The sequence below is a fragment of the Podarcis pityusensis genome (assembly GCF_964106645.2).
Source record: "Podarcis pityusensis genome assembly, chromosome: 16".
In the NCBI taxonomy this organism is placed as follows: domain Eukaryota; kingdom Metazoa; phylum Chordata; class Lepidosauria; order Squamata; family Lacertidae; genus Podarcis; species Podarcis pityusensis.
In genome coordinates this window covers 4,963,631-4,982,884 of record NC_138041.1, presented here as the reverse complement: position 1 = coordinate 4,982,884, position 19,254 = coordinate 4,963,631, and the positions used below count along the sequence as shown (strand labels likewise).

Here is a 19,254-nt window from a genome sequence, read left to right as displayed (position 1 = left end):
AGCGGCGTTGCTTGTGCGACCGAAGGGGAGGGAAGATGGCGGCCGGCGGCAGTGGCGGCGGCAAGGCCTCCTCGTCGTCGTCGTCGTCCTCCTCTTCTTCGTCGTCGTCGTCCTCCGCCGCTGCCGCGGGCGGCGGGGGCGGGCCGGCCTCGTCGTCGTCGTCGTCCGGCCCTCTGGAGGCGTCCCTGGACAGGAAGCTGCAGGGGGTGACCAACACCATGGAGTCCATCCAGGGCCTGTCGTCGTGGTGCCTGGAGAACAAGCGGCACCACAGCACCATCGTCCACCACTGGATCAAGTGGATGCGCAGATGTGAGTGCGCGGGGGAGGGCGGGGAGGGGCTCACCTGAGGGCCTCGGGGGGGGGCAGGGAAATGGGTGGTGGCAAAGGTGGGATACCTGGCGACGCCTCCTCCGTCACCTTTCAACAAAGCCTCGGCCGAAACCTCCCTCCCGCCCGGATATACGCGTCAATTATTTTATTTTATTTTTACACACACATATATTTGTATTTTTCTTTTTTAAACAGGATTTCCAAATAGCTGCTTTCCAAAAAACAAAAAGTTCTTTTTGCATGCGGTTGTCTTGAGCTGGCGTTTCTGTTATGCGCCGCTTTTCTGTGTGGCGTGTGGATAACACAAGGGGGGTGGGATATACCTGGCATCGCCGCCGCCGCCTCCCGCGTTCTTCTTCTTCTTTCAAGGAGCCTTGTAAAAAAAAAGAAAAGAAAAAGATCTTCCTCCCACTTGGTATCGCTCCCGGATCTGAATTGGTTTCTTTATGTGCTGTTTGAAAAGGTTTGCCGCTGCTGTTGTTTTAAGTTGCTTTTGTACGCAGTTGTTGTCAAGGGGTTTTTATAAATGTAACTGTTTTTTATATGCTGTCTGTCTGTCTCTTTCCTCTCTCTCTGCCACCTTCCTTTTTCAAGGAGCCTTCTAAAATCTTTGCCTCACTTGGTATCTGTCTCGGATTTGAATTTTTTAGTGTAGGCGCTGTTGTTTTGAACTTTACCTGTTGTTTTTATAAATGTAACTGTCATGTATGGCATAATTTAAAGGAAATTGCTCCAAGATGCTTCCTAGGAAGCAGTTCATAAATAAAATTATTAATAATGATACCTGTGTGTAGATTTGCTTGGTGTTTTATGCAGGGTGCGATGTTACTATGATGGTGAAGATTTTACTTGGCTTTAAAAATCATATGCATTATTAATATTTTTGTGATGATAACCATTAATGTTATGTCGAGGGTACTGATCCTGTGTCTCTCTGCGTGGATTTTAGTTGGTAGTTTGTAATTGTTGATATTATTATAATTATTCATAGTGCTGTCATATCTATGTAGATTAGCAGTTTATAGAGGGTACATTATTATTATTGTGATTATATTTCTCTGGTGGTAGCACTGACGATGCGTACAGTATTTCTGTGTAGATTTCATTTGGAAGTCTGTCCAAAGTGCATAATTAAGGTTGCTATGATTATGATAATTGATGCTACAACAGAGGCACCATCTCAGTACAACATGTAGGTTTACTTGACAGTTTATAATGGATGCATTATTAGTAGTATTGCTGTGATTATTATGGTGCTGCTGCTGGTGTGTATATCTTAGCTGGCAGATTTTATTTTATAGTTTAGTTTATAGTGTGCATTATTTATTTAGCAAATGCTTCCTCCCTGCTTCCCTCAGGGTAAGGTAGTCCTTCAGAAGTCCCTGTTTTGGCATTGTATTAACAGTACTATGATAAGCTACGTTGTGGTGCTTGATGATGATGTTATGCGCAAAATCACTTTGTAGAATTTACTTTTCATTTTATACAGGGTGCATTATTACTATTACAGTGGTGGTAATGATGACTGTGGTGGCAACGATTATGGCAGCGTGTACAAGATATGCATAGTTTACTTGGCAATTCGTGTATTTCTTAATTTTGCTGTGGTATTGTTGTGCGTATACAATATCTGTGTGAATTTGACGCAGCATATTATATAGGGTGCACTGTTACTGATATTCCTACGTTGATGATGAGGTCAAATGCACTTTATGCTTTCACTATGTGTGTGCGTATAATGCATCCAACAATCTCCTTTATTGGCATAGGAAAAGTTCATCATATACATGGATCAGAACACTTACCCAGAGTTTGGAATGAGGCACAGTGGAGTCTGTGGTGTCTTCATCACATACGGTTTATTTACACATATATACCACCTCAGGCTACCATGGAGGGGTTCACAGCATTAGCACCCCAAGAAGGGCCTTGCTTCCCCCATAGCTGCAGCCTTGGGTGCCTGCAGAAATCAGGCTTGACTCTTTCCCTGCATTTCAAGCCTGCAGCTTCTAGCTCACATCACTCAACCCTCAACTTCAGCCTTCTGAGGGAGGGAAGCCCACCCATTTGCCTTCTGGTCCCCTTAGGGACCCATACTTAGCGGGCCATTACCAGGCTGGCCTGGCTATTCCAGCAATTGAGTCCATGCTCAGACATACAGCCTACCCCACCTCCATACTCGTGTATCAGGGAAGATGTGAGTTGTAGTACAACAACTTTGGTCTTTGCAACAGCCCTGCACGGTGAAATAAGAATGGAGAGAGTAGATGCAGGGGGGATTGGATGGGATTTCCTGTCATTGTTTGTGGTTATTGGTGTTTGTAAGTGTAATGTTTGGGGAAGGACCATAGTGGTAGAGCATCTGCTATGCATTCAGAAAGTCCCAGGTTCAGTCACCGATATCTCCAGGTAGGGCTAGGGATGGTTCCTGCCTGACAGTCTGGAGAGACACTTCAAGTCAGTCTAGAACAATATTGTGCTAGATCAGGCATGTCCAAAGTCTGTTTCGGGGGCCTAATCCGGCCCGCTGGTCAATTTAATCTGGCCCCTGTGGTAGTTTATCTCCCGTGGTAAAATCCTAAAAAAACCTCAACAACTCCAATCCTTAAAAAAAGGTCAACAACTTTGGTTGGCCCCCACAGCTCTTCACTTCATCAAATCTGGCCCTCTTTGGAAAAGGTTTGGACGCCACTGTGCTAGATGGACCAAAGGTCTTGCTCAGGATAAGTCTGCTTCCTCTGTTGCCCCTAGATACGGATTTATAGAAAATCACATCTATGTGGGTGCAGATCTCACTTGGTAAATATAGCTTGTGAATCTACAGATGATACAGTGGTACCTCAGGTTACATACGCTTCAGGTTACATACGCTTCAGGTTACATACGCTTCAGGTTACAGACTCCACTAACCCAGAAATAGTACCTCGGGTTAAGTACTTTGCTTCAGGATGAGAACTGAAATTGTGCTCTGGCGGCGCGGCAGCAGCAGGAGGCCCCATTAGCTAAAGTGGTGCTTCAGGTTAAGAACAGTTTCAGGTTAAGTACGGACCTCCGGAACGAATTAAGTACTTAACCTGAGGTACCACTGTATACAAATTTAGTATAACAGGTTTAGTATAACACTTTAACAGGTCTTTATGATAAGAATTACTATGATGGTGATTCTTGCTGTTGATGCAAACATTTGGGATTGGTGCAGTGTACACACTTAAATGTTTATGCAGAGTGAATTCTCCTTGGTGCTCCTTGCAAGGGTCCCTTAAGGTGGGCTGAATACGAAGGGATTGCAAAGTGGTGGTGAGACCCTCTGCTTTATGGTCAGCAAGGCAGCAAGAGGACAGTGGAGGGTTAACTTCCTCTACAGGGGAGGAGAACAAGGCGCTGTCCTCCTTGGAGGAAAGGAGTGATAAAAATGCAATAAATAAATGGTTCCAGTTACAGATGGGTAGCCGTGTTGGTCTGCCATAGTCGAAATAAAAAAATTCCTTCCTGTAGCACCTTAAAGACCAACTAAGTTAGTTCTTGGTATAAGCTTTCGTGTGCATGCACACTTCTTCAGATACACTGAAACAGAAGTTACCAGATCCTTCTATATATTGAGAAGGTGGGGAGGGGTATTACTTAGAAGGGTGGTGGGAATCGGAGATTGGCAGATAGCTGAGATGAGCCTGTTGACGACTCTTAACGACTGTAATAGGTCTTACAGGAAAAGGCAAGGGGTGAGAAGGTGAGAAATGGCTTAGTCATGTATAATGAGATAAGAATCCGATGTCTCTGTTCAGACCAGGTTTCTCCATTGTTTTAAGTTTGGTAATGAGTTGTAATTCAGCAGCTTCTCTTTCCAGTCTATTTCTGAAATTCCTTTGTAGTAAAACAGCTACTTTGAGATCTTGTATAGAATGTCCTGGGAGATTGAAGTGTTCTCCTACTGGTTTCTCTGTTTTGTGATTCTTGATGTCAGATTTATGTCCGTTTATTCTTTGGCGTAAGGTTTGGCCTGTTTGTCCAATATAGAGAGCTGAAGGACACTGTTGGCATTTGATGGCATACACAATGTTAGACGATGAGCAATTAAATAGTCCCGAGATGGTATGTGTGATGTTGCTGGGGCCAGTAATGGTGTTGTCCGGGTGTATGTGGCAGCAAAGTTGGCATCTGGGTTTATTGCAGGCTCTGGTGCCAGTGTCCGTGTTAAGTCTGGTTGTAGTATTATTGTGGGTTAGGAGTTGTTTAAGATTGGGTGGCTGTCTGTAGGCAATGAAAGGTCTTCCTCCCAGAGCTTGAGAAAGAGAACTGTCATTGTCCAGGAGAGGTTGTAGATCTCTGATGATGCGTTGAACTGTTTTAACTTGGGAGCTGTATGTGATGACTAGTGGAGAATAAACGGACATAAATCTGACATCAAGAATCACAAAACAGAGAAACCAGTAGGAGAACACTTCAATCTCCCAGGACATTCTATACAAGATCTCAAAGTAGCTGTTTTACTACAAAGGAATTTCAGAAATAGACTGGAAAGAGAAGCTGCTGAATTACAACTCATTACCAAACTTAAAACAATGGAGAAACCTGGTCTGAACAGAGACATCGGATTCTTATCTCATTATACATGACTAAGCCATTTCTCACCTTCTCACCCCTTGCCTTTTCCTGTAAGACCTATTACAGTCGTTAAGAGTCGTCAACAGGCTCATCTCAGCTATCTGCCAATCTCCGATTCCCACCACCCTTCTAAGTAATACCCCTCCCCACCTTCTCAATATATAGAAGGATCTGGTAACTTCTGTTTCAGTGTATCTGAAGAAGTGTGCATGCACACGAAAGCTTATACCAAGAACTAACTTAGTTGGTCTTTAAGGTGCTACAGGAAGGAATTTTTTTATTTCAATAAATAAATGGATAAAATAACACAAACTTTGTCATTCCCCACTTCCCCTTCAAAGTGTTCAGAGGCAAATATGTAACTTCTGCCTTGCAGCAATTCTTTTTAGTGGGCTAAGAATGGGGGCTCTGGGGCAGTGCAAGGGGGTCTGCAATCTGTACAAAGGTGATTGGTGTAAGGGTGATGTTTAAGGCTGTTATCCTGCACCTGTGTTACTTGGAATTAAGTTCAGTTGAACCCAGCGGGGCTTGCTTCTGAGAGAGGGTCTGTGGTATGGCAAGCAGGCTGATCAGTGCATCTGAAGAAGCCAAAGGATTCTGCTTGTATTATCTCGGTGACCCATGTAGTAACTTTGTAAAGAGGGCCAAAATTTGCGGGGGTAGGGTGAGTTCCCACACAAAGTGAGGTGGGCTTAGTTTATTAGCACCCATACACTACATTTCAATAGTATAGAAACGCTTTGCATACATTAGGTCAAAAGGATGGGTTGGTCTGCCTTGGTGCAGTAAAACTGTCCAGATGTTTGAAGTGATGGCGTGTATCCTGTACAAAGCTGCGGTAAGGAACACTTAAACAATGGATTCCAATCCTTTTGATGGAGATTTGGGAAGGAGGGTGCTGAGGCTGAGTGAGTAGTGGCTTGGTTAGGGCCACCCAGCAACTTGGTGGGCGGCATGAGGTTTGAATCTTGAACCTGCTTGGTTGTCCTGAATATTCCCTAAGATAACAGGCAGCTCAGGGTAATTAGATAAAGTGCCACATTCTCCTATTGTTAGCCCCTATATGTGTCATATTACCCCTGTAATGTAGGCTAAGTTGCAAGAACTGAGCTGTTGTGGTTGCTCAGTGAACTTCCTGCCTGAGTGAGAATCCAGCATCTTAGATTTTATTGCTTTGGGAAATGGAAAACATTGGGGGTGGTTCTGAATGAGGGCATGGCATTCAAGCTGTTGACTTCAGGTACAGAATGAGATAAATAGAATGGATGTGGGTGACTTTTTAACAATAATTCTAGATGACAAAAAACTCTTACGTTTTTTATCTGTCGTGAATTGCCTGGAGTGTCGCTGAACAGCAGGGTGCTAAATCTGCTTTTGAAAGCCAGCAAACCTTCCTTTGCTGCTGCTACTGCTGCTGTTTTCAAAAGCAAGTTTGACTGTCCTGTGTTCTCCCCTCAAGTGCATAGCTAAATCTGAATATTGGACGGTGTACAGGGATTCAACAGGCTGGCCAGTAAATAAACCTTCCCCCTCCACTTGAATATTTGCAATTAGCGAGCTGGAGGGGATGCGAGTAGCCTTGCAAAGAAGTCTATGAAAGTTGCTAGGCTTGTGGACCATCCACCCATGAATGCCTTATTAGTCACTGTTGTCTTATTAAAAAAAAGAACACTCTTGTAAATCTTCCCAGCTTGCCTCAAGGCAGTCAATTCCAACCGCAAGTTGCTGGGCAAGTGACAATTGACAAGCCTGTATTAATGTTTGTAAATGTACGGAGTTTTGTGTGTGTGTGTGTGTGTGTGTGTGTGTGTGTGTGTGTCCCCTTCTTAGCCACCTCACTTCCACCTCTCTCCTAACATACTGGATCGTGAGCCCTGTCCTGTCCATATTTAAGTAGAGATGAAGAGCCTATGGCCTTCCAGGTGTTGTTGGACTCCCATCTCCCTGGTCATCCCTGACCACTGGACATGCTAGGTGGGGCCAGTGGGAACTTAGGAAGCTGCATGCAACTGGGTTACACACTGGCCCATCTGTCTCAGTATTGTCCACACTGGCAGCAGTTCCCCAGGCTTTCAGGCAGGAACCTCTCCTAGTCCTACTTGGAGACACCTGCCATCAGGGCAGGGACCTTCTGCACTCAAAGCAGATTCTGTACCACTGGGCTACGGTCCTTCCCAATAAGTGCAACATCTGGAGCGCCTTAGGTTTGACCTGCCGGCTGGTACTCAACATGGTTGTCCTTTCCAAGAAGTAGCAGGATTGCCGTGATATCTCAACCACTTTGAATTTCCTTTCTGTGAGCAAACTGTTTCAGTTTGCCCTCTTGGATAATGCTTGAGGCACTGGGAAGCTTGAAATGTAGATTGCATTTTCAAGCAAGACTACTCACTACAGTACTCTGTGTATTTGGCTGGGGCCTGGGGTGTATCTGAATCTGTCTGATCACAGAATTTTAGAATTGTAGAGCTGGAAGGGAACCCGGGGGTCATCTCGTCCAAGCCCCTGCAATGAAACAGAGGTGGCCCTTATAGGAATCGAACCTGCAACTAGTGATGTGAGGTGAGAATATTTTCTGGAGAATATTCTCTGCTAGAAAATTCTCCAGAGAATATTCTCCACAAACTGTAAATTCTCGGTTAGTGGCAGGCTTAGTGATTAACGTGAGTCATTCAGGTTGAATTTTCAATTTCAAGTTTAGTGCAAAAAAAATCAAAGAATGTGAATTCACTGCATAGCCCCATTGAATAAAAGTATCTGTACAGTTTTTGGTTGCCGTTTGAACAAGTTTACCCATGAATAAACATGTATGTTAACTAATCATATCATTTTCAATGCATTAAAATGAATATTCTCCTATTTTAAATGAAAATTCTCTAATACCTATATTCTCATTAATCGAGAATTTTCTTCAAAAGATTATTCTCGAGAATTTAACATCGCTACCTGCAACATTGGCGTTTTATCAGCACCATGCTCTAACCAACTGAGCTAACTGCTTCCTTCTGTTCTGTACCTGCAGCTGAGCTGAAACCTGTTCCTGTGGGGCAAAATATTGCCTAAGCTGTAATTGCAGCAAGATAAACTCCAAAAGTGAGCAACTATATTGGTGCAGTCAGTGCTGTATTCTAAAGGAGTGTATTAGACAGTTGCACTTGGTTTGCTTCCTAGCGATGAAGGGAAGGAAATAAGCCAAGGCAGTAAGATTTTACTGGAACAACTTCTGCTAGTTTTAGGAATATGCAAATCTGAGTTACAAGTCAAGAGTGCTTCGCTAGCCGTGAATGCACTTGGTAGTGTTGAATGTTGGCTGCTTAGGGATGTTCTCATACATCTCTTTTGCAAGGATCAGCTTCTGAACTTGCAGCAGATCACATACTTATTTTTCTTTTCTTTTTGTGAAATGTAGACTCCTGCTTGCTCCCATCATAGTCTGGAGGTGCATGGTGGGTTATCTGAGAATCCCTGAGCCAGTCCTCTGATTATGTATTATGTGAACTCTTTCCATTAATTAGAATCTGCAACTTTAGGAGTTGCGGTGGGATACGGAAAAGGCAGTTGGGCGTAACAAAAGTCTTAAAAAGAAAAATGAAGTTTGCTTATCAAAATCCTAATGAATTGCAAAATAGCTGTTCTTGGGAGTTTTGTGATCTTTAAAATGAGATGTTTCTAAAGAACACATTCAGTGAAAAGGTTTCTGGTGTGCACACAGTGGCTGAATTCACACATAAAACTGAGCCATAGTTTGTTCAAGAAGCCACGAGTTGTCTTTTTAGATGAGCAAACAAGCCACACAGCTTATTTCTCCAAAACTGGTTCATTTTTCTCCTCTTGTGCCTTTGAAGCTTGGCAAGCATCTGTGACAGGAGGCAAACAAACCATGGCTAAGCTGGGTTCAGAATGAAGCCATACGGTTTGCAAGCCAGCCACACACGATTGTTTCACACCATGGTTTGTTGCCACAAACCAAAACATGGTTTGTTTTGTTGCCACAAAACAAACCATGGTTGGTCTGCCAGGTTGTTCAGAAGTTTCAGCCAACCACCATTTGCCTGTAGCTGAGTGTTAGAGCATCTGCTTTGCTTGCAGAAAGTCCTAGGTTCAGTCCCTGGCATCTCCAGGCAGAACTGGGAGAGATCCCTGCCTGAAGCCCTGAAGAGCCGCTGCCAGTCAGTGTAGGCAGTACTGAGCTAGGTGGACCCTAGTCAGTGTTCAAAACTCCCATTGTTCTAGGTGCATTTTGCAGCAGGAAATTTCATTAGCGTGAGAAGTTTCTGAGCTCTGGGTGCAGTACCGCACCTAAGATTTCAGATTAAAACTGCAGAGTGGAAGGAAAGGAGGACCTTTTTCTATCTCTACACTTCCAGTTACTCTCTGAAGACTGGGGAAGAGACCCTCTTAAGAATATTAGGGGGGTGGGCAGGGGAGGACTAGACCATGTGAAAAATGAACATGAATTTTAGCTGCAGTTCATTCATTTTCAGCTTTGTATTCTTGCTATAAAAAAGCGCACCTGGACATTCTGTTGTGCCCATAACCTAGGTTTAAGGTGCCATTTAGCTCTTAGCTTTCTTATCTCAGTTTCTAACACTGACCACAGTGGGCTTGAGTCAGTTTAAGGCAGCTTCCGGTGTTCGTAAACTAACCATGGCTTGCTGATTCTATCTGAGCATGGACAGAGAGTTTGGTCTCGGACAACCTTCCCCAGCAGCCCTGGTTTCTCCCAGAGATTGTGGGGTTCAAACTCCCACCAGCCCCAGCCAATACAGCCCATGGTCAGCGATCATGGGAGTTGTAATCCAACAACATACTTTACAATCTGGGGGCAAGGGTAGCCTTTTATAGAATCGTAGAATTGCAGAGTTGGAAGGGAATGCAGGAATCTCGACATTTTGGTTCTCATATGTGCTGCTTGCATGCAAATCCCACACTTAAGGATCAGGTCTTAATAGCAGCACCTCCTGAAGATGGAGGCTCCACCATTGCCTATACGTCTCTGGGTTCTTCTGTGGACTCAGCATTGAGCAGATTCTTTTTCCACACTCCTTCAAACACCTGGCTTGATTTCTAGGTGATTTTTTAAAAAGAGTTATTATCGTTTGTCAGAGACCTTGGGAACTCCTGGGACCTGGTTGGTGACGCACAGATTGTACGCATGAACTTAGTGGAAACATGGAAGCACCTGCTTGTGCCAGACGGTGTGTGATGGTTCAGCTCACCCTACCTCAATGCCAGCAATACTATACCTCTCACACCGGAGGAACACCCTGATCCCAGGCATTGTTTTTCAGAAATCTCATTCATTTTCACTGAACACCTGCTTCAAGAAGCTTAGAATTGGAGGACACAGAAGTTTCCCTTCTCTGGTTTCTTTTGTACCTCGGAAGAGAGGAGGGGTAGCAGAATGGTAGAGTAATCTATGGGCTGGTTCTTTCTTCCCTTGCAGAATTGCCCACTGCTGCAAAGCTGCTTTAGAAACTTCTGGGTCTGGTTGTAAATATTGACTTGAGTGTCACAGGGGAAAAGGGAACCTGCCTGTAGAAAGGATATTTGAATAATGTTTGTTTCTGTTCTCCAAGCCAAGAGTCACCTCTATCTGTCTGTCTGTCTGTCACAGATAGGTAGCCGTGTTGGTCTGCCATAGTCAAAATAAAAAAAATCCTTCCAGTAGCACCTTTAAGACCAACTAAGTTAGTTCTTGGTATGAGCTTTCGTGTGCAAGCACACTTCTTCAGAAGTTTATTTTGTCTGTCTGTCTGTCTGGCTATTTAATTTATATCCCACCATTTCTCCAATGGAACTTGTGGTGGCTCACATGGTTCTTTAGAGGAGTTGAGGGTGAATGAAGTCTTGCTCGCCTTCAGAGTCAGGGATTTTTTTTATACGTGGAAGGAAATAAATGGATTGACTGCTATTTCCAAATTGGAAAAGACACAAGGAGACCGTGTATGTAAAAAATTGGACAAGCTTCTTGTTCACATGGCTGTCTGTAACAAAGCCTTCAGGTTTAGCCAAATGACTCATCAATTGGAATGGAAAAGTTGCTACTGTTGAAATGTGTGACCAGTCAAGGGACAACAAACTGGGTAGCTAGTTTTGAGCTGTATGTGTGAACAATTAAATGTGGAGGCCCAAAAAGAAAAAAAGGGATGCTCTGATTTCTCTCCTATTCCTATTCCTGTTCCTCTTCCTCTCTTTTTCATTTCTGATAGACTTTTTCATTTTTTCTGATAGAATAATTGTAAGGGTGATATACATTGTTAGTCTCACACACGAGAGTAAACCCATTGTAATCAATGGCCTTATGCTCAGAGGACAGTTGGCTTAGTTGGATGTCAGTAGAAAATTTGGGAAACACCTGGAGGGGGGAGTCTATGACAACAAAATGATAACTATTTTGGGATGGTGAGCGAAACAGTTTCTAAAGCAAGGTTCTATTCAAAATGTGTAGTGTAGAGGTTCTTAAGTAAGATCTCCATTTTTATTTTTTAAAATTCCATTAGTTGTATCCAACTAAGTTTACTCAGAATAGACACCTTGAAATTAATGGACCTAAGTTAGTCATGCCCATTAATAGCTGGTTGCAATCCTTAATGTATAGGCAGCTTTTCTGGCTTGCTGTTATCAAGGGGGCTCCCAGCATGTTAGCAGCAACACCTGTAATAATTAAATAATAAAATCACCATATTAAAACATAGCATATCTAAAAATCATTAAAACAACGGATAAAAACAGTAGCAGGCTAAATAAATTTGTAAAAACAGCCTGCTAATACCTTAGCAGCTGCTAAAGGCTTGTCTTCTACAATTTGAAGATGATACAGTTACATTACCTCCAGCCACTGGGTAGCACTACACTTTGTGACTCTCTTATCTAGTGCATCTTCCTAAATTAACTCCTGGCTTTGCTGATATTGCCATGTTCTTCTTTGCTTCAATTCTCTACCTGCCCGAGAGCTTGTGTATTTCGTTTAACAGCGTATGACCAAAGTAGGTCGCAAGCCACACGTTTCTTTTCTGAGAGATGGGGAGCAGCCATTGCTTCTTTATCCTAGAATCCCAGGGGTGCAACCTGATATCTCAACACCTGGGAGGGACTCAGCCTGCAAATCTCCATCTCAGAATGGAGTCTGCATACAGGCTGACCTCACCATACAACAACCCGCCTAACCTTTCCTTTTAAAAAAGAAATTCTCATCCAGCCATGCCCTACCTTGTGTAACGTTATTTGATGAAGAGTTCTGCAGCGCTCAAAAGCTTGCCACACTTTTGTGCCTTCTTTGTGCCTAATAAAGGTATTGCCTAACTCTGGACTTTGGAGTTTGCCAGCTTTTTGGTGCTTGATGTTCGTTGAATGGGAGCTAATGAATACCTTGAAGATGTTTCTTAAACAGGCTGTGAAGGTTGGAAGTTAGCAGGAGGCTAGATGTGCCTCTGAGCCAGAGCGGAGCTCAAATTTTGAGTGGGAGAGCAGAGAAAAATAGTTTGGGGATGTGATATAGCCAGCAAGAAAGATAGTGCTGCATTCTTCAGCCAATGAAGGAGCAGCATTTGGAACTGATGCTATTCATTTATCACTTACTTTGCATTCTTGTACAGCACATTTTGTCAAAATGACCTCTATGTGGTTTACATTAAAGCAAAATGTAGAATAAGAATCACAAAAATGGCAAAAGTATGCAGTTAAAAACCAACAATCAGTATAAAATGCAGAGGCTGCGTGATTTAGACATTTGCAACTTCCATACATCTTGAAGCTGGGATGGGAGTGAGGAACAATTTTGCCCACAGGGATTTTGGAAGATGATAGAAATAAATCAGATCTAAGCTTTACTATTTTTCTAAGAACACCAGATCCTCTTTTTTTGATGCATTTCTGGTCCTGCATATTATTCATTTGGGTCCCTGTGTTTCTCCCTGCTTAGGACAGGGGCACCAGACAGTGTCGCTAACAGATGTTCTCTTTTGCTTTGACAAGATGGGAAAAGCTTGGTTTGTTTGCCTTGAGGGGCTTAACTCTCCCAGTGGCCGCTGTTCACACATCAGAATAAGCCAATGGCACTGGTCTTGTGGAACATCAGGGGCCCACATGGCCCAGTTGCCCCCACTTCATTCCTGCCTGGCACAAGCAGGAGGAATAAGCTAGCAGTCACAGTTAAGTTGGCTTCCGAACAATTCATAAACTGGGGTCTTGGCTTGTTCTTCTCTAACAAGCCAGGATCCCCAGCCAGCCTTAAACCAAGGTTTGTTTGTCACTTTTGAATCTCAGCGTACTTCTTGCACTGGTAAAGAGAGAAGTGGGAGCGATTGGTCAATGTTCATGACAGTGGTGTAGATTTTCTGGAAAATACTTGGTTTGCAACAGAAAATGTCCTATTGCCCATCTAATTTAGCATGTTAATTTTGCTCTGTAATTAGTAAATACAGTGGTACCTTGGGTTATATACGCTTCAGGTTACAAACTTTGCTAACCCAGAAATAGTGCTCCGGGTTAAGAACTTTGCTTCAGGATAAGAACAGAAATCGTGCTCCAGTGGCGTGGCGGCAGTGGGAGGCCCCATTAGCTAAAGTGGTGCTTCAGGTTAAGAACCGTTTCAGCTTAAGAACGGACCTCTGGAACGAATTAAGGACTTAACCCGAGGTACCACTGTAAAGCTAGAAACTTTGAAACGGCCAAGCTTGCCTAATAATCGTGTTTGCAGTTGGCACCTGTGCTGTGCGTTTTTACTATCAAACTTCAGAAACGGGAAGTTTTTCTGTGTGGGGGGGGGGGGAACCTGGCTTTGTAGAAATTTCTGCCCTGCATCACTTGGGAACAGGGCTGCTGCTCATTCCCCAGAAGCCAAGAGCATGCAATTCTGGCTTATTATCATGACATGTGAATACAGTCAGTACCTACAAAGCTCTGCTTACATGGTTCAGCCAGGATAAGAGCTGGCAGCAGTGGGGAGCAGGCATGAGAACTGAACCAAGGAGGTCCCCTCCCCTTTTTAAGCAGCCATAGCATTGAATTGGTGATACCCTGAAACATTACAGCTTTATCAAAAAGCCACTGGATCACTTTCCCTCTGGGCTGCTTAACCACAGCAGCATACTTGCCGGTCTTTGACTGGCTGCATCAATTATGGCCCTAAAGGTGCAGTGAGCAGCCACGAATTCGTTACAAGAAAGTTTTACCTTTGAAGGTCTGTCTCATGCGCTGCTCCTTTCCTGTTCCGCGCACAAATTGCATTTCCCAAGGCCCTGTGTTTTATGGCAAGAGGTTTCAAGTGCTCTCTTCACAAGGCCTCCCAGCCCCACGGCAAGGATCAAGTGGCTTGTGTTTGTGCTGAGAGCCTCCCTCCACACCCACACGTGCGCTGCACAGCTGTTTCATATCTCCAAATGTGTAAAATCACCGCTGGATTGCTACGTCTTCCTCATCCCAGGCACAGGGGCAGAGACAATGGGTTGGGGAGATCCTAGGAAATATCCAGAGATTCTTTTAATTACTCCACTCCTCTGTTTATTCCCATTGGAACAAAGGTGAGGAAATGAAGTGGTCTTGTTCCCCCGAGCAATTTTATTGTGACTCCTGGGGAGGGACGGGAAGGCAAGTACTTCTTCTGAATATTAGTTGCTGAAAACCAGAGGAGGGGAGAGGGCTCTTGAGCTCGGGTCCACTGGAGAGTTAGATCCTGAACGCCTCTTCTCATATTTCTGGCTTCACCTGCTGAAAAGCAAGGCTTCTTCCTTGATTCGGGGCTGGCTGCTTGGGGCGGGCACATTCCTTCTTGGGCTCCTCGCACAGCTGCCACTTGAATCCCAGATGGGATTCCCAGATGGGATCCTGCAGTTGTGCCAAAGGACCTGGGCAGGGAGGGTCTCCTTCTGCTAAGCCAGGACCACAGAGTAGACCCCTAGAGTGTGTTTGGCCACCAGCAAGTGGGATGTGTGGGGTTTGGTTGGTGTGTGAATCTGGTGCTTGCCGGAGGCCAAAGAAGAGCTTTCTTTCCAGCTTTAGGAGCTGAGAAAAGCGGAAGGGACGGAAGGAGGGTGTAGGTGGCTGGAAGGAGTAGCAAGAGGCCATCTTGACTGTCTCTTAGTGCAAACCCGCTGCCCACCATGAACCACTATTGGCAGGATTGGCAGCAGATCTGTTCTTTGCTTATGATAATATTTTATTCTTTTGTTAATTATGATGTTTTAAATGTGCAGTTTATAGTTGACTTCCTTTGCTAATGTTTTCTTTTGAAATGTTTAAGATATTTATTTATTTATTTATTTATTTATTTATTTATTTATTTATTTGGGTTAGCTATGCTACATTAAATGTGCATTCTGCCGTTGACCTCTTTTGCAATGTTTTATTTTGAAATCTTTAGGATAATAGTTAGTTTCCTGTTAAGAATGTATACTTTACTTGTTGATTTTCTGCAGCAATGTTCCATTCTGAATTGTTTTATTTGATGTTTTAATGTGTTGTAAACCGCTCTGAGATTATTATTTTTCTGTTGAAGATATAAAGCGGTATAGAAGCGAAATGAATAACAACAGCAGGGGTGGGAGGGGGAGAGCTAACAGGCGGCAGGGCTGGAAAAATCATTTCAGATTCAGAGGGGCCAGTGCTGAGCATTTCAGGAGCTAGTCCTACACTATTGTGGATGCTGGAGGAGCATCGCAACTCAGCCCCTCACCCTGGCATATTCTACTGGCTACGATAGAATGCTTCTTTCAAGGCTGATTTTAGCAGGTGGAGGGGAGGAGCCCTGTGGGTGCTGGAAGGGGGCTGTGGAAGGCACATGTATGGGCGCCATGTGGCTGCCCCCCATCCTAGGCAGTTCTCTTGCTGCTGCTTGGATGCCCGTTGCCTGGGGTCTTTCCCGCTCCCCACAGAGGGGCAGCTTTTAGAACTAGTGTGGCCAGACCTGCCCCTTGTGGGTGGGTGAATGAATGAACGAATCTTTATTTGCATCAGCCGTCGGCCATAGCGATAAAACAATACGATATACAAAGAATAGAAATAAAAAGTCAATTATATAAAATACATTTTAGGGTTTTGAAGCCTTGTGGCTGGTTGTTAGCAGAGTACACACAGATGGCAGTATATCTGAAAGCCCTTGCCCCCACCCAAAAAGAGGGGGAACTTTACTCTCCTCTGATTTTGCTGCTCCATTCAAGACTTTGAGCTGGGGAGCGTGCTTGGTGCATCTTGTTTTCTCACGGGAACAAATACTGGGTGAGAGTTTTGAAAGAGGTGGAATCTTGGTCAGACCTTGTGCTGTTTCTGCATAGCAAAGGGAGAGAAGAATTAGGAGGTGGGATGGGGGGAGCCTTTTCTGAAGGAAAAGGAGGCCTCCTGCCTTGAGTGCAGCCTTGCATTGACTGTTTTTCAATGTCTCCTCTGATCTTTTTTCTTTCTTTCTTTTTTGGCACTGGACAATTTCTTTAATGAGCACGATAAAAAGCACTTTTTTAAAAGCAAAGGCTTTGCAGTCCTGTGTACAGGTACTAAGCAGTATTTCAAGTGGCATTTTATTTATTTATTTATTTATTTATTTATTTATTTCATAACATTTATACACAGCTTGATACTAAAAAACCTCAAAGTGGTTTACAACAAACAAAACATTAAAATCAAAAGTAAAGAGTGTATGAATAAACATGCTTGGGATTGTGCTATTTGGGGAGGGAATACTTTGCCATAGGTGGCTTGGGGACAACAGTGTCTCTGTGTTAGAGGCTTAGGTGGTTGTGTTTCAACTCTTGAGTTTCTCCAGCAGGTCCCTGGCTTGGTAGGAGTACAAGGGGTTGTTCGCCTCTCTGCCAAGCGACCTGTAAACAGGCAAGGAACTTGTAGGACCCCCCCCCCCCCGATGTTTCTAGACTCCAAGCAATTGTGGCTAGTGGTCAGGGATGATGGGCTCAGAGTCCACAGTCTGCCTACCTCCAGATTAGGGAAGGGGAAGAATGGAGTGATGAAACTTTGCTGTAGGTCTGCTTGTTTCAGGCTGGACGTGGAACTGGGCACAGGGCGAAGCAGCATTTGAAGTGGCGGGGTGTGTGGGTATATACCCTAACCCCTGACCATTAAGTCCAGTCATGGCTGATCCTGGGTTTGTGGCGCTCATCTCGCTTTATTGGCCGAGGGAGCCGGCGTACAGCTTCCGGGTTAGTGGCCAGCATGACTAAGCCGCTTCTGGCGAACTAGAGCAGCGCATGGAAACACCGTTTACCTTCCCACTGGAGCGGGACCTATTTATCTACTTGCACTTTGAGGTGCTTTCGAACTGCTAGGTTGGCAGGAGCAGGAACTGAGCAACGGGAGCTCACCCCGTTGCGGGGATTCGAACCGCCAACCTTCTGATCGGCAAGTCCTAGGCTCTGTGGTTTAACCCACAGCGCCACCCGCATCCCTTACCCACCATTACTGATCTTCAGAAAAACCAAAAAACCCTTATAAGCTTCAGAAGAATCCCAGGGTTTGTAAAACACCTGGGGTAAGCTGAGAACAAGAGGTGCTTGTTAACAAGAGTTAGGACTTGCAGTCTAATTTTCTACCCTCTTAAAAAAGAGCATCTTCCAGTCCCCAAATTGTGCTTGTCTGCCGAGTAATCTCTGCTTTCTGCGGATACCATGACATTAGGAAGTCTGTTTGGTACAGTGTAGGAATCTGGCCTTTGGAGTGGCACTGAAGGAAATTGAGCTCCTTCCCATTACGTATCAGGGCAGCCAGCATCTCGTACTGTCTTTCTGGCACCTACTGAAGACCTTCATATCCCGACAAGTGATTAAGTCAGGGGAGGATTGTACCTGTCTCTACCTGTCTGTACTTGAATAAATTGTTTGGAAATACACTTTTTCTGTTGATGTTATTGTTAATGACTTTGGAGTGTTTTATGGGGAGCGATTTATAAATGACAGAAACAATTAAAATAATGAGGAATATCTTTGCAAATATTTTCTGCAGAATTGGAACCCTGAAATGTGACAGCACAAACTATTAAAGGCTTTTCTTAGCATAATGGGAGCTACCTATACAAAACCACTGATCAAAGAGATAGGTCCCTTGAGTCTGTTGGCGCCTCAGCTTGATTTAAATTAGTGACTTGGATTTTTTATTTTTTATTTAAAACCAGTCCCTGTAGAGCCTGTTGACAAAAGTATGTCTCCACTAGCAGATCTCAGTTCAGCCTGCCTTATGTTTGGTTTGAAGAGCAGGTGGCTGTCAGCTCACTGATGAATCAGTGGTAATTGCAGAATATTCTGATAGGCCAGGCAAAAGAAAATCTGTTGTCTGTTTCTGTCTTTTGTGGAATAATTTATTATTTATTCCCCACCCATCTGGCTGGATTTCCCCAGCTACTCTGGGCGGCTTCCAACAAAATATTAAATTACAGTACTGTAGTTTGTCAAACATTAAAAGCTTCCCTAAACAGGGCTGCCTTCAGATGTCTTCTAAAAGTCTGGTAGTTGTTTTTCTCTTTGACATCTGGTGGGAGGGCGTTCCACAGGGCGGGTGCCACTACCGAGAAGGCCCTCTGCCTGGTTCCCTGCAACCTCGCTTCTCGCAGTGAGGGAACTGCCAGAAGGCCCTCGGCACTGGACCTCAGTGTCCGGGCAGAACAATGGGGGCGGAGATGCTCCTTCAGGTATACTGGACCAAGGCCATTTAGGGCTTTAAAAGTCAGCACCAACACTTTGAATTGTGCTCGAAAACATACTGTCTCTCCCCTTTGAGGCAATAAATGAGATCTAGCAAAAGTACCTGCTGAACATAGCCTTGAGTCAGGTTTTTGGGTTGCTTCCGGGCAGGGTATACGCAGGAGGAGCGTCTTCCGAGGCTGCCCTGCCCTCTGTCCCCAATGTGATGGGAGCGGATTGGAGCACAGTCTGTTGCACTGCTCGGATCTTCATATCAGCAGTTCAGGGACAAGACTTGCCCATCAGGCTTACAGATTGGGAGCAGAGATCAGAAGGGCTGCAGAATGGACTTGGAGCTGCCCTTGAATGGCCCGACTGCATGGATTGCAGTAGCCCGTGTGTGGCTGCCTCCTTGAGGAGGGGCCATCGTTCTGCGTCAGGGGGTGGGGATATTGAACTTGGGCCGCATTTGTGGAGTCTGGGAAACCTGGTGGCTCCTCTGCTGCAGAGTAGGGCCAGGGGAAAATCTGTGACAGCAGCAGTGGGGTGGGTAGGAAAACATCATTCTTCACCTGCCCTCTGCTTTCCCCACACTGTGGCGAATACCCTGTCTGCCTGGGGGAGGATTGCATAGGTTTGCCTCTTGCTTGCTTGGATTCAGAATAGAGAGGGGTGTGTAAGTTGTTTGTAGAATAGAATT

The 19,254-nt window shown here is 44.5% G+C and overlaps 1 protein-coding gene across 4 annotated transcripts in view; it reads left to right on the top strand.

Annotated features, from left to right (window-relative positions):
• The window catches only part of RPRD2 (regulation of nuclear pre-mRNA domain containing 2), a 35,855-nt gene continuing 16,601 nt past the window's right edge, over window positions 1-19,254 (top strand). For all 4 annotated transcript variants that reach the window (XR_013980172.1, XM_080984490.1, XM_080984489.1 and 1 more), the window contains exon 1: window positions 1-312. Coding sequence is in view for 3 of the 4 variants with exons in the window: in XM_080984490.1 (XP_080840616.1) it covers window positions 36-312 (277 nt within the window). In the remaining variant the exon portion in view is untranslated. The remainder of the gene's footprint in view (window positions 313-19,254) is intronic.